General features: G+C 34.1%; 1 protein-coding gene and 1 long non-coding RNA gene across 4 annotated transcripts; one reads left to right on the top strand and one right to left on the bottom strand.

Annotated features, from left to right (window-relative positions):
• The first annotated feature begins 8,353 nt into the window (after positions 1–8,353).
• LOC145139717 (mavicyanin-like) lies at positions 8,354–8,983 on the top strand. Its single transcript, XM_079073444.1, has 2 exons — positions 8,354–8,519; positions 8,604–8,983. The coding sequence occupies exons 1-2, from the start codon at positions 8,354–8,356 to the stop codon at positions 8,981–8,983; spliced, it is 546 nt and encodes a 181-aa protein (XP_078929570.1).
• Positions 8,984–13,147: 4,164 nt separating this feature from the next.
• On the bottom strand, positions 13,148–16,013 carry LOC145135835 (uncharacterized). Of its 3 annotated transcripts, none has more exons than XR_013720073.1 (3): positions 14,943–16,009; positions 14,120–14,520; positions 13,148–13,250 (listed from the first exon to the last, which is right to left on the bottom strand). It is a non-coding gene; the product is annotated as an uncharacterized LOC145135835 (long non-coding RNA). The 3 variants fall into 3 exon arrangements; XR_013720072.1 differs by lacking the exon at positions 13,148–13,250 and adding an exon at positions 13,322–13,957; XR_013720071.1 differs by lacking the exon at positions 13,148–13,250 and having other exon boundaries at positions 14,011–14,520; positions 14,943–16,013.
• Between the last annotated feature and the right edge of the window lie 451 nt (positions 16,014–16,464).

The raw sequence follows: 16,464 nt of genomic DNA on the forward strand, positions 1-16,464 counted from the left end.
CCTATCCTAGCATAACATCCAATGCTCCCAAGGCTACAAGGCATCACAAAACAGGCCAATCCATCGTTGACTAATCATCACAAGCATACAAGTGCTCTTATAATAGACATACAAAGGCATCTCTCCTATTATTCTAGCATGCAAAAACTGAGCAGATCCTTAGCCCTAACTAGCATGCGATTCACAGATTCACAGATTAAATCATAACAGAGAACATGTATGGGTATTTTAGGAAAACTTACTTGAGCTCGGCTGATTCCATGCACCACACCCTTTTCTTATCTTAGAAAAGTCTTTTCTTACAAATACTTTTCTTTTGAAAACCTTACCAAATCCTCAGTTTGAGTTCAGACACGCCCGAGAGTATGTCTGAATCCCTCAGACCAAGGCTCTGATACCAACTTGTAACGTCCCCAAAAATCATGACATAACAATTTTTGTTTTAGATTAATAAATCGTTAATACATATCTTTCCCATAAAACCAAGGTAACCAAGATTTAGTAAAACACCATTAAATCGGAGAAATTCACAGAATGAGGAAACATGTGGTGTATGCTCTGCGATCATCCCGATCTCTTCCACTTGAAAACCGAAGTACATGAAACATAAACTGAAAACTGTAAGCACAAAGCTTAGTGAGTTCCCCCAAAATACCATATAACATATAACCACAGAATATCATGTGACATACATATAGTTACCATGGGCTCCCCTATGGTCTTGACCTAGAATGTCATGGGCTTCTGATATCCAAGTGTCATGGGCTCCCCCCATGGTCTTTACCTGGAATGTCATGGGTCCCCCCCATGGTATGATATCCAACTGTCATGGGCTCCCCCAATGATCTTTCATGTAAGTATCACTGAGAAAACTAACATTCCACATAACAAGTAATGGGTCGGCATTGGTGTCTTCGACCCATGGATATAGTGAGAAGACTCACCTCAGATAGTTGAACCCACGAATACTCTCTGACTGCATATCCGCTAAAAATCCCCACGCTATCAAACAAATAACGCCCAATTTAACAATTGGGTTCCAAACCCAGTCCAATAATCCATATATGGGGTAAAAAGACCATTTTACCCCTCACCTAGGTTTATCCAAGACTAAGGCCCAAACTCCTCATCATAAAGGCCCACAAACCAATAATCATTAAAAGCCCACTTATGTCCCAATTTTCCAAATTAGGCCCAAACCCTTACATGGGCCTAACCCTAAAGCCCAATAACTTTTTCCTAATCCAAAACACATATTTCCAGCTGGTCCAACAAAGCCCCAAGAAACCAAACCTAAAAAGGTAGCCCAAACCAAAGCCCAATAGACCGAGTACGCAGGGCGTACAAGCATGTACACGCAGCGTACTCGCTTGGAGGCTTGTACGCTGCGCATACCTTCTTGTACGCCCAACGTACTCACCTTATTCAGCCCAAACCAGATTTTCACTTATTCCATTAAGACAAAGCTTTCCAAACCACAGATCTGACCTCCTTAAGTCGGAATACAACATAAAGTTGCCAACTTTACATTCATACATGACTAAAAGAAGCTCTTAAGCTCAAAAGGGACTTATTGGGTGACTTAATGCATGCATGACTCCATAATACACATAAATCTTGCACCTTTATGCTCAAGGCTACCAAAACAAACTCAGATCTGAAAGGATAAACCCTAAAACAACCTAACTCATCCATAATCTCAAAAAGAAGACCGAAATAATAATAAACTATACATGACGAGATCTAATCATACACAAGCCAAGATGCAAACTTGATACATCAAAAAGCTTCTACACAAGGTGATGATTATGGATCCAAAGCTTCCCACCAAGCAAAACAACTTCAAGCTCCTCTTCTTTCCTTCCCAAGGGCAAAAATGAGCATCAAAGCCTCTCCAATAGCTCAAGAACACCTCCAAGAGGCTACAAGGTCAATTTAGGGTTTTTAGGGTGTGGAGGCTGACTTAGAAATGAAGGAAAGGGGCTAACATTAAGCTTATATAGGGTACATCCCCAAAAATTAGGGTTTCAAACTGACCCTCGTACGCCCAACATACTTCTCGTACGCCCAGCGTACGAGGTCTCGCACCCTGATCCCAGCTTCGCACTACGTTACACGTACTCCTCACTACGCCTCGCATACCCGCCTTCGCATCAGTACGCCCCGCGTACTACCTTGGTACGCCCCGCATACTAGGGTTTTACCTTTAACCCTAATTTATTCTGAAGGCCATAACTTTCTCGATACAACTCCGATTCCGACCATCCTTATATCAATGAAAAGGTATCGAGAAGCTCTATGCTTTAGACAACTCACACCTGCCTTGCAATGTCCCAAACAAACATCCAATTTCCATAAAAACCTGAATTGAAAATTAACCAAAATACCCTTGGCTCCAAAACTAACTCTGAATGCCCGAATCATCCTCATACCATTACCCACACCCAAATGGGTGACGATTCAGAACAGGGCGTTACACGAGGCCCGATGACTGTATCGTATGCTATTGTTTTATGATCATTGTATGTGTTAGTATGATTATGTTATATATGTCTATGTGTATAGTGGGTGGGGCTCGATGTCAGGCGGGGTCTAAGAATAACAGATATGTATACCGAGTGGGACTCAATGCCGGGCGGGGCCCGATGGAGGGCGGGGGCCCAGTATGTGATTTATTATGTATGTTATGGGATAGTTTGGGGAACTCACTAAGCTTTGTGCTTACGATTTTCAGTTTATGTTTCAGGTACTTCCACTTCCAAAGAGAAGGGCTCGGGATGATTGCAAAGCACACACCACCTAGTTCCACATTTTGTGTTTTACTCTCATTTGAGATGATGTCTGATACATTTATTTTATTGGGATTGTATTGATGTTATTTTTAGAATACTAATTTTGTTAAATTAAAAATAAAAATTTTGGGTCTTATTTTTGGGATGTTACAAATAATCTTCTGTGTAAGAAATATTTTTAACTATTCACTACATGGTAACAAATCTTCAATTTTAACACAAGTAAACAATATATTGATTTTTACCTTACATAGATGACATTAATAGTGTTGATGGTCCGTTCTTGTTAGACAATGGAATTCCATGTGTCAACGACGGAGCTTGAACATACGAGTTGGGGGGCCGAAACTAAAATATATATATAAATTTTGAAGAACAGGGGGGGCCACAGTGAATTTTTTTTGTTTTGGGTCTAATATGTAAAGTTTTTAATAGTAATGGACTAATTCTAAAAATAAAAAAACAGGGGGCCACAACCCCCCTCGCCCTTAATAAGATCCGTCCATGCATGTGTGATTTCTTGTTTGGAGAAACCCCATTTAAATATGCTATTAAATAAGGTGTATGTTCTTTTTTGGTTTTAAGTTCCTGGTTTTCAACCTTCAAATCCACGTATAGAGGGTTTAATGAGCAAAGGGGGCGATGTCAAAGGTGTTACCAGAAGAGAAGAATATTGGATAATCGGCTATATGGTCAATATTGATTAAAATTGGATAGTGTGATGTTCAATTTAAAAAATAAAAAATAAAAAATAAAAAACAAAAACAATGCCAAAATCGAAAAATAAATAAATAAGTAATAGTGATTTTTAAGTCATTTACCTATACTAAAAAGTGAAAATTTCATATATATATATATATATATATATATATATATATATATATATATATATATATATATATATATATATATATATATATATATATATATATATATATATATATATATCATTCTAAACTTTAAGTATTACGTCAATGTCTTTATAAAATTTAAAATTACGTATATCTCATTATAAAACTTTAATATATATATATATATATATATATATATATATATATATATATATATATATATATATCCAAACTTATATTTTAATTAAAATTAAACTAATATAATATTAAAAAAAATTCTAAAATTCGAAATCACAAATGGTGTTACAAAAATACCCTTTCTAGATACAAAATTAAGATTAAACCATTTAATTAGGATTAGGGATTTGAAAAGCTTCAAATCGTTTTCTTTTACTTCCTCTTTTTTATCCTACCGTGGCTTTTCTTTTTCTCCCCTTATTCTCTGCAACATCGTTCTTCTCAGTGAGTGGATAGGCACGGTGGGTCCGTTGCAAGATGCAGTCACATCGCCCAAGGTAGAAGAAGAGAGGAAGTTCTTTGGGTATTCGTTATTAGAGGGACAAGTATCTGAACTTGTTGAATGATATTGGCACAATGAAGTGATTGCTCTGGCCAAATCATTTTGGGTCAAATTCAAATCTTTAGTTCAGAGCTGATTTTAGTGTATATGTTTAAAGTACATTAGCATGAATATTAGTGAAATTGTTTTGGTTTCAGGTTATTGTTTTTGGAACTTTGAAAAAAAAATTGTGATTATTTTGTCTTTAGAAAATTAGCATCTGAGCAATTCAAGATATTAACAATATTTGCAAAACTTTCGATGTTTAATGATAGTGTATATTAAGGTTAAGTAACATGCCTGGACATTGAACATTATGACCAAATTCATGTTCATATCATAGCCTTATCAGATCCTACATTCCTACACAAGAATGGGTAACTTCTAGTTGCTTCTAGTGGTGACCCTCTTCCTAATCTAATATATGTAATAGAAAAACATCAAATGCAAATTAAGCATGATTAATTTAGACAATGTAATTTGTTGAAAATCTATACAATTATCGGATCCAGTGGTGATTTGTGTCCAACTTAATTGACAGAAGTTGTAAAGGTTATCTTTGCACTTGTTATGCTTTTGATACAAGTATATAAATTATTGTGATTTAGGTTTTTGATATTACAATTTGTACACATGGTTGTAAGAAGATACGACATTACATGTTCTCTTCTGAGTAAGAAGATGCGAACTGATTGCATTCATAGAGACGAGATACATGATGAATAAGACGATATACGCACATTGAAGGCAAGGCCTTAACTGATTGAAGAGATATACGTAATCTAGAAAGGAATTTTTTTTTCTTCAGAACAAATCTGTCTAGGGATTTAATTTAGGATTTAACTTGTGGGTATTTTGGTAAACTCATATATAATTTCAAATTTTAGTTAAGTTCTTTAATATAAATTTTATATAATCCTAATTAAAAAATAATTTTGGATGTAAATGTAATTTTTATAGTTTTAGATGGATATGTACCTAATGTTAAAGTTTATAAGGATATTAACATAATACTTAAAGTTTAGAAGGATATATATGAAATTTTCCCTAAAAAAAATTAATAATATGGTTGTGATTTTTGAAACGCTTATGTAAACAAAAAATAAACCCATTAGATGTTAGCAAATAAAACCTTAGGTCTTCTAATGGACTTCTTCGACAAAGCAACCACAATCCTGATTTAGACCAATGTATTTATGTATAAGTTGATGGGAAAACTACAATAAAGTCCTTACATATTAGCCTCATAATCGATTTAGTCCCTATACTTTTTTTATTCAATTAAGTCCCAAAAACCGGTAATCGTATTCAATTTAGCCCTTTTACCCGGTCAACAGGTCATCCAACTTTCAAAAATTACATTTTTGGCCCAGATTTCAAAATTTATTACAATTTTGGTCCAAATTTTATACTTTTGGCCCATATTTTAAATTTTATTACAAATTTGGTCCAAAATTTACCCTTTTTGCCCAAGTTTTAGAATTATGTTATGAATTCATCATAACTTTAGTTTTTTTACCACTTTTTTCTCAAAAAATAATTTTGAATATGTTTTTTTTTATAAAATCATATTTATACAAAATTACTATAATTCTTTCCAATAGCTTATCTAGATAAACAATGAAATGAACTTGGAAAATTAGATAAATAAATTGATAGTGTGGCATATTTATTCTTTAAAAAATCAGTTATAGATAAAATACAATGTTATTCAATTTTTATAAATTAATTCCATCCATTCCATAACTAAAATTATGTGACTATTTGTTTCGATAAAAAAAGGTTCCACAATATAACCTCAACCTAAATTCATGTATGATCGAGCATGAAAAATCAAGTTACTGGAGTTATAATAATCCTCACTAACACCATATCGAGCATGAACCTACGAACAAATATAAGCTTCCATTAATGTTAAAGTAAATAAGTATAAAACATAAGAATATTGTTAAGAGCAAAGGAAACTGAAAAACATCCTCCAACAAATATATCTCAAAAATTTTATTATTTTTAAGTCTTCTATTTTACATGAAATTCAGGTAAAAGTAAAGAAAAACTATGTCATTAATTAATTTTAACAAAAATATGCTTATAATTATTACAAAAAAAAAAGTTATTACAAAATATTTAAGCAAAATCAAATCTTCTTTTTCATGATTTTCACTATCTAATGATCTCCTTCGGCCACTTGCATATGAACAAAATTGCCATAATTCTTTCCAATAGCTTATCTAGACAAACAATGAAAAGAACCTTGGGAAATTTGATAAATAAATTGATAGTGTGGCATATTTATTCTTTGATTAGCAGCATACTGTCACACACACTCGTTATATATACAAAAAAGTCCTTACATAGGTATTTCGTATACAAAAAACATTAAAAATAAGGTTTTATATAGAAAATATAAGATTTTTATGGGAAAATCTGGGACAAAAATGTAAAATTTGGACCAAATTTGTAATAAATTTTGAAATCTGGACCAAAAATGTAATTTTTGAAAGTGACACAAGTGTCAAAAGACGGATGTTACAAAAAGCAAACAGTTATAGCATTATAGTGGACTAAATCTTTTCAATCTCATAATATAGGCCATCTAAGCTTCTATTACTTCTGGCCCATCAAGTAGACCCAAAATAAAAAGTTCTTTTCCTCCTAGTGTTTGTTAAAACCAAAATACAAAGTTCTTTTCAATTTCATATCTTTTGATTTTGGTTAAATTAACGTTTACAACCAAATAACTCCAGAAATTCGGTTGCATAGTCCATATAGAATTAATAAGATTACATGGAATAGTAAATACGCTTTCTGCTAATTATTTGTATTATTATTTTTAGCAAAATGTTAGCAATTTTCTACAGTTTCTGAAAATTAATAATGTCATATAACTTTTTTTTAATTTCACATGCAATCAGTTTTTTCCACGGTTTTAAATAACGTTAGACGTGACTTGACGATAATATCAAGTTTCAAACTTTTTCGAGTCGTGACGAGTCACGTCGTTTGTAAGTCGTGACTTAAGGTGTGGATTATATATATATATATATATATATATATATATATATATATATATATATATATATATATATATATATATATATATATATATATATATATATATATATATATATATGACTTAATGCGACATTTTTTAAAAGTTTAACAGCAAGTACAAGCCTTGAAGCTATAACACGCCATGACGAACTTTTTACAACATTGATTTTTTCTTAGGTTATCGGGTGGTGAAACATTAATTTAACTAAAACTAGAAAAATAATGGTTTTAATATAAACAAAAATAGCATATTAGTTTTTTGAGCATTGAAATAATATATTAGTTTTTTTTTTTTTTTTGGCATAGCCTTAATCTAAAACCCTAATTATAACGTTTAGTGATGTTTACGTTTTAATATAATTATTTGTGGTTATGCTTTCAAATATATGTAATTGTAAATTATAAATGGTTCATCAACCTACTAATTATGTTTTCAATTGTTATATGCTTGTTTGAACTTCCAAGTTAACCTTTATATAATTTTCTTAAATTTATAATCTTTTGTGACTTGTTTTAACTTTGAAGCTTGAAATGTAGGTTATGGGATTTTAATTAAATTTCCGGGTTTTCTTTTTTCCTTTGTTAAAATCTTTGAAAAGAAAATTGGAAATTGGAAATAGGAAGAAAACATAAACAAAATGGGGATGTTCACCCGCCATGCAACAACATTTTCATTCATTCAACCACCAAACCAAATATTTCCTATAAATGGTTCATCAACCTACATGCAATTTGACTAGTTGACTAGTGGTTTTATTAATATTATTCTACCTCGTTTCCATTTTCTTTTAGTTTATCAATTAATCATTATCGATGTAAGGTTTTACACATACATCTCCTCATATTAACAGAAATGTGTCGTCAAAAAATCTCTGACACTAACAAGTATTCGTGAGTTAATGGTTATACATGCATGACAACGATAGGTGAGATATACGGAAAATAATAAAAAATCCAAAATTTTTTAATGTAAATCTCATAGTTAGTTATATAGTTGTTGGTTAGGTTATCTAGTTTTTTTGTAAATATGGAGCAACCAACCTTGAGTATATATATACATCCATCCAATAATCCTAAAGGTAACATTGAGTCATAGAATGGGAAACCAACTTTTGGTGGTGTTTCTTAGCCTCATAGCCTTTGGTTTTGCAATAACATCCAATGCTAATACATACACAGTTGGGGATAACTCTGGATGGGATATTAGCACGAATCTTGATACATGGGAACAAGACAAGAAGTTCATCGTTGGTGATGTTTTGGGTAAGTATTCTTTTATTTTGTATATGTGTTTTAGTTGTTATTTTTTTTTATTGATTTTAAGAAGGTATTCTTTTGTTCTTTTAGTGTTTCAGTATGCATCTACGGATAGTGTGTGTGAGGTGGGCAAAGAGAGTTTTCAAACATGCAATACCACAAATGTTATAAAGTGTTTTAGCGACGGGAATACGTCTATTCCGTTGACAAGTCCTGGGGAAAGGTATTTCTTTTGTGGTAATAGATTGTATTGTTATTCTGGGATGAAGCTCGACGTACTCGTGGAAAGAAATCAGTCGATTGTGGCGGAGGCGCCTCTTACTGGTGTACCAGAGGCGGAGAGTGGTGGCTCTAAGAACAATAATCCTTCCACTGTTGTACCTAGCACTGCAGTATTTGTCCGTGTTGGATTGGAGTCGGTATGCTTGGGGATTGTGGGTCTTTTAGGCATTTTGATTTGGATTTTTTAGTGTGGTGATTTACGCAAAATTCTTGTAACAATGTTTTTTTATTTGATAAATTAAATAATTTATGGTGGTTTGTGACATTTCAAAATTTTTACTATGCTTATGTTGCTTCGGCGGCGTTTCGCCTTCTCTTCGCTCTGGACAGTCGCCCTCGTTCCGTATATCAGTTCTTTTCTTTCGAATTTCAGACTTCGCCGTATAAGCATATCTTCATTGAAAGTCATTAGGGCTGCTTTTTCCCATGCCATGGAAGGACTAAGCAGCAATCTCAGCGAAACGTGAGAGGCTCATTGCGTACGAGCTTCAAAGAGCATTATGCCCCTCGTTATAGCTCCGAATCAATGCAGCTTTGGAATGAGTACTCTCTCTCCTCATTCAAAGAAGATAGAGGAATTTATATATATATATATATATATATATATATATATATATATATATATATATATATATATATATTATGGTTGTAAAAATCGGTCTAGGTGGCCTATTAATCGGCGCCTAGACGCTGGGCGGTCTCCAACCGCCTACGAATAGGTGTTAGACGTTAAACTAATCGGCCTTGGTCAATATCAGTCAACCTTGATGTATATATATATATATATATATATATATATATATATATATATATATATATATATATATATATATATATATATATAGGGTTAGGTTCATGTGAGACGGCCTAATTTTGTGAGACCGTAAGACGCAATCCTAACCACTCATTTAGTAGATAAAACAAAAACATTTTCAAAATGCAAAATAATTGAAAATTTTCGAATTTTTTTTTCCAATATTATTTTCTAAATATATATTTTCCAAAAAAAATACCAAAAAAATTAAAAAAAAAAGTACATTTTTTTACATATTCTAGTAGAATATTATAATATTCTACATATCTCGCAAATCTAGTAGAATATTTCACGTATTTTTTAAAAAAAAAACGGTAATTTTTTTTATTTTTTTTAGGTAAATAAAGTTCCGAAAATAATAATTAAAAAAAGAATTTTTGGATTTTTCCTTTTATTTTGCAATTTAAAATTATTTTTAGATTTGGTCTCACGGTCTTACAAAATTAGCATGGTCTCAAATGAACCTTTAATATATATATATATATATATATATATATATATATATATATATATATATATATATATATATATATATATATATGGGAGCGTTTAATCGATAACATTTCTTATTGCGAGAACATTTGAGAACAAATTTGGACTACACAATTTTTTTAATTAAAATTATAAAATCATATTCATATAAGTCAAAAAATGGTTACAAACAATTAAAAACCCACTAACCAACACCACCCACCACAACTACCTACCACCCACCTCCACCACCCATCACCACCACTAACTATCATCCACCACTACCACCTACCACCGCCAACCAACACCACCACCAGCCTCCACCACCACCAGCCTCCACCACCACCACCACCCTTACCCACCACCCACCAAAACCACCACCCGCCACCACCATCACCACCTACCACCGCCAACCAACACTACCACCCACCATGACCACTCATCAATACCACCCGTCACCACCACCCCCGCCCATCACTACCACTCGCCACGACCACCACCACCACCCATCACCACCTTCCGCCACCATCCAACAAAACCACCACCTGCAACCACCACCACCACCCACCATCCAACCACCACCACCACCACCCGCCACCATCTTCGACCTCCACCACCCATCACAACCACCCGCCGCCCCCACCCATACCCACACCCACCATCCGCCACCGTCACCGCCACCAACCACCACCCACCACCACCACCCACTACCCACCACCACCACCACTACCACCCGCCACCACTAACCACTGCCACCCATCATTACATATCACCATCACCCATCACTACCATCCACCTCCACCACCCCCACTACCCCTACCCGCCATCCACCAAAACCACCACCCACCATTAGCACTACCACTCACCACCACCGACCCAACACCACCACCTATCAACGCCATCTCGCCTCCACCACATACAAAAACCACCACCCGTTATCACTAACCACCACCCACCACCATCACCATCACTACCACCCACCACAACCACCACTCACTCACCTCCACCACTCATCACTACTACCCACCATTATGACCACCACCCATCACTACCACTACCACCACCAATCACCATCACCAGCCTCCATCACCTATCACCACCACCCCACCCACCACCACCAACCACCACCACCCATCATCCACCACCTACCTCCACTACCCACCACCACCACCCATCACCATCATTCCTACCACCTCCGCCACCACCACCACCACCCATCACCATCACTCGCCTTTACCACCCACCCATCACCACTACCCACCACCACCACCCATTATCACTACTACTCCTCACCACTAACCACCACCACCCACTACGACAACCACCCACCCACCAACATCATCACCACTTACCACCATCACCACCCACCACCACCACCAATATTACCACATACAACCACCACCCTACATCACCCACCCATCAACACCACCACTAATCCACCCACCACCTGTTACCCCCACCACCTACAACTACCATAACCAACTATAACTCACGACCCCCATCACCACCACCCACAACCATGGCCACCACCACCATCCCTACCACCCTCCCCCACCTTCACCACCACCCTCCCCCACCCATCTCTACCATACCACCACCACCTACTATTTGCAACCGAATGATTAAATATATCTAAACACATATGATTTATATGAAAAAAAAAACAAATATTGTCTATATAAATCATATGTGATTAGATACATAGAATCAAATGTGATTATATACATGAGAACAACAATTAAATCAAGAACATGAAAAAAAATTTCCACATAAATCATATGTGATTAAATACATATAGTCACATGTGATTAAATACAAAAACCAATTATTAAATCGAAAACGTGAAAATGAATATTGCCCACATAAATCATATGTGATTAAATACATATAATCACATATGATTATATGTATGTAATCACATATGATTTATATAGACAATATCTTTTTTCCAAATTAAATCATGTGTGATTAGATACATAAAATCACATGTGATTATATGTATTCAATCACATATGATTTATGTGGACAATATTTATTTTTCACGTTTTCGATTTAATAGTTGGTCTCGTATATTTAATCACATATGACTATATGTATTTAATTACATATGATTTATGTGAAAAATATTTGTTTTCATGTTCTTTATTTAATTGTTGTTCTCGTGTATATAATCACATTTGATTCAATGTATCTAATCACATATGATTTATATCGACAAGATTTTTTTAATATAAGTCATATGTGTTTAGATACGTATAAGCATATGTGATTAAATGTATTTAATTACATAAATACATATAATCTTGTGCACATAAATCATATGTGACTAAATACATATAACCACATCTGCTTAAATACATATAATCATATGTGATTTGATATGTATAATCACATGTGATTTGATATATATAATCACATGTGATTAAATACATGATAAAAATGTTGAATATAAAAGGTGAAAATGAATATTGTCTATATAAATCATATATGATTAGAGATATTATACATATAATCACATGTGATTATATACACGAGAACATCTATCGAATCAAAAACGCAAAAAAAAAAAAAAAAAAAAAAAAAATCTTTTGCACATGCATCATATGTTATTAGATGTATATAATCATATGTGATTATTTACACGGGAACAACTATTAAATCAATGACGTGAAAAAAAAATATTGTCTATATAAATCATATATGATTAAATACATACAAATCTTCATTTTCGCATTCTCGATTCAATAAGTGTTTTCGTGTACTTAAGCACATGTTATTATATGTATTTAATCATATATGATTTATATGGACAAATTTTATTTTTGTTTTTTCAATTTAATATTTGATCTTGTCTTTTAATCACATACATAGTATAATAAACATACAAATCCTATATAATCAAATAAGCAAAATTTGAAATCAAAATTGGTTATACAATTAAGTAATTCAAGTTTTATAGTAATTCGATTTACAAATAACAACGTAACTAAATTTATTAATTAATTCAATTTATATATTATGTAATTCAATTTACAAATAACAATATAGGCGTTGTAATTGATTACACCGATCGTCCCTCGTGCATATGCCAGAAAGCGTGTTTAGTCCCTATTTTTAAAAATTAACTCGGATCGTCCCTTGTTTTGTTTTTTCTTGCTTGCTTAGTCCCTCTGCACATAAAAAGACCATTTTACCCTTATTTATTTATTTTTTGATTTATTTTCTATTTACTTGTTATTTATTAATTATATATTGATTTGTTTATTATACAAAATAAATATTATTGCATTTAAAAAAAGAAATGGGCCGATACATTTAATCACTCGTCTCCCCCTCCCCTTCTTCTTCTTCTTCAGTACATCTCATATCTACCGTCCCCACCCACAACGAGCGACTTCAATGCTCCGGCAACTCCTTCAGAAAGTCCTGGACATCTCCAGTTTCATACAGAGGAGATCGACTCCAAGACACCGGCCAAGTTCAGTCTCTATTTTACTCTTTTCTCCTGTTTCCCCTATTCTGATCTCATACTTGCATCTCTCCATTTTCATATTTGGAAATGGAACCATTTGAGTTTCCCCTTCTCAAGATTTTCCACAGATTACCCAACACCACCTATCACCGCTAGCACCTCTGACACCACCACCTATCACTGCCATGTCCTCCTCCAACCAAATCATAATCTGAAAACCTTACACCTGGCTTCTTCCTTGATCTGAAACCTTAGGCGGAAATTGATATGAACATATGTGGAGAAGGAGATCAATCTAAACGTATGTCGACAACTTCTTCCTTGATCTAAACCTTGCACCCATCTTCTTCATCAATCATCCCAGTATGCTTTCCATTCAATCAGACTTATGGTTTGTATGATTTCCTTACATGGTGCATCCAGAAATCCAGATGTAAAAGAGATTTAAAAAATCAATCTAGGTTAAAATATGATAATCATCGATTGTAAAATTTCCCAAACATGGATTGTTTTCTAATAAACAATCATAATTATAAAAAACATAGAGAGAGAGAGAGAGAGACCAACATTCCAATTCGACCATATCTGAAAGGCACTTGGTACCAATTTGAACGGATCTAAAATGGGCTTCAACCCATCTGCAACCCCGTATAACCATGGCGTTAGAGATAGTGTCTGCTTCCGTCTCCGATTATAACGCCTTCGCCTCTGATTCGAATAGAGAATTAAGAAAGAGTGTGACAGTTCTACAATGAGAACGGAGAAGAGGGAAAGAGATCGACTATTCTTCATATCTTTCTGGCGATGGCTTCCCCCCATCACAAAAACAGATCGAGAGGAGGTAACCTTGCTCCTATGGTGTCTGATTTAGGTTTCGGATTCATGGTAGCTTTTGAGGTGCATATCGACTTCATGGGTATCTTGAATTTTTCCAGAAGCATATGATTTTGTCGGCGGGTTCTACAATACTGAAAGAAAACAGAAATGTGAGATGTAGAGGGTAGGTGAGAGTGGGCCCGATTTCCTATTTTAAATGATAAATAATATTAGATTAATTGAAAAAAAAATACACAGGGGCATTATGGTCATTTTAAATCTGGTATGGACTAAACCTGCAACAAAATCGTCTTTTAGGGATGAAACATGCAACTTTAAACCAAACGAGGGACCGTCCGAGTTAATTTTTGAAAATAGGGATTAAACGTGCCTTTCGGCACCTGTACCAGGGACGATTCGTGTAATTTACCCAATAAATTAATTGGAAATGAATGGATACGAGAGAGCCACCATATATGTACTTCGATATGAAGTAAATTAAATAATTAATATAAACTAAAGTGAGTATGCAAACACTTTATTTTTTTATTTATAATATAATTTGCAGTATTACCTGCAACCTCCATCGATGTATCCTCCAGCTACATGATAGAAGATACATCACTTTAGCTTAAAATCCAAATCGCCCCCAAAAGCCACAATCATCTTCAAAGGAACCAGAATCAACATCCTATCTACATCTGTCGTTGCCTCATTTCAGCCATGGACAAAACCCCGAGTAACCTGAAAAAATTGACGACTGCGATGAAGATGACGGAAAAGGTAACGATGTGAGTAGTTCAGAGGATAGAGATAGAGAGACTTCGGATTAGAACATTTAGTATTGTCAAACGAAGGGATTTAATGTGTGGTAAATGGTGATTATGATAGTAATGCTTCAGTATCAAAATTTGGGTTTCTTCTTCATGAGTTACTGCCTGACCTCTGATTCTTATAATACCTTGTGGTATTAGTCCTACTTCATTGCTCGATTCACCAATCATGCTCCCTAATTGTCATGTAATCAAAAGTGATTATCTAATTTAACCTGATTAAATTCTGAAACTAGACCTAATTGTTGGAGAGTGTTGGCCTCCATGGTTGTGTTCTGGTGCTTGCAAAGTAAACTATCATACGCATCAATTTTATATAAAAGTACACCAGAAAACATGTAATGTCATGACAGTGTTCGTCGGTGTATCGAGATCGGGAACCAAGATGAGTGAAGGTCGGCGATGAAAGTGTCTCTCTCGGTGAGATGTTGCCAGGGGTTGGAGATCTAGAAACCAAATTTAGTATTCCTGTGAAACAAGATCGGGGGAAAACGAGATATTATGGTCGGTGAAACGAGATCTGGTAACGATTCAGGAAGAAGGGAGACGGAGGAGGTGGCTGATGGTGGTAAGCGGAGGGAGGTGACGAGCAAACAGATCCAGGGAGAGGGAAGACGCACTCGTCTAGTAGTTCCGGCGATGTTAGGGTGGTGTCAGTGATGTTAGGGTGGTTCCGGTAGCGGTCCGATGAAGGTGAAGGTGGTTGACATTACCTTTAAGATATTAGAGATATCTAGAGATAGAAAGAGGAGAGAGATATGTAGAGAGAGAAAGAGGAGAGAGAAATTGAAGTCATATTTATCAAACGTTTAAAATTTCAACATTTAAAACTAGAAAGAGGAGAGAGAAATTGATGTCACATTTATCAAACGTTTAAAATTTCAACATTTAAAACTAACTAGCTGTGATACCGTATATTATACGGGTTGATTAAAACAAAATGTTAAATACAAATGATTAAACGGAAAGTTTATTTAATTTGAAATTTAAAATAAGTAAAATTATGAAAAAAAAAACATGAAAAAATTAAATTAAAATTATGTTTTTAGTTGTCAGACCCATGTATTAAAATGTTAATTATAACAAAATGTTAAATACGAAGGTTTCACTTGTAAATTTATTTAGAATTAAAATTGAAGTTTTAAATTCGAAATTTAAAATTTGAAATCAATATAGTTATTATGGTATGTTTAATTTATAGAAACTAAATTAATGATATATTAAAAAATGAAAAATGAATTAAATGACAAGTGGAAAATAAAT

Source organism: Lactuca virosa, chromosome 9 (genome assembly GCF_052849685.1).
Source record: "Lactuca virosa cultivar CGN04683 chromosome 9, Lactuca_virosa_CGN04683_v6, whole genome shotgun sequence".
NCBI lineage: Eukaryota > Viridiplantae > Streptophyta > Magnoliopsida > Asterales > Asteraceae > Lactuca > Lactuca virosa.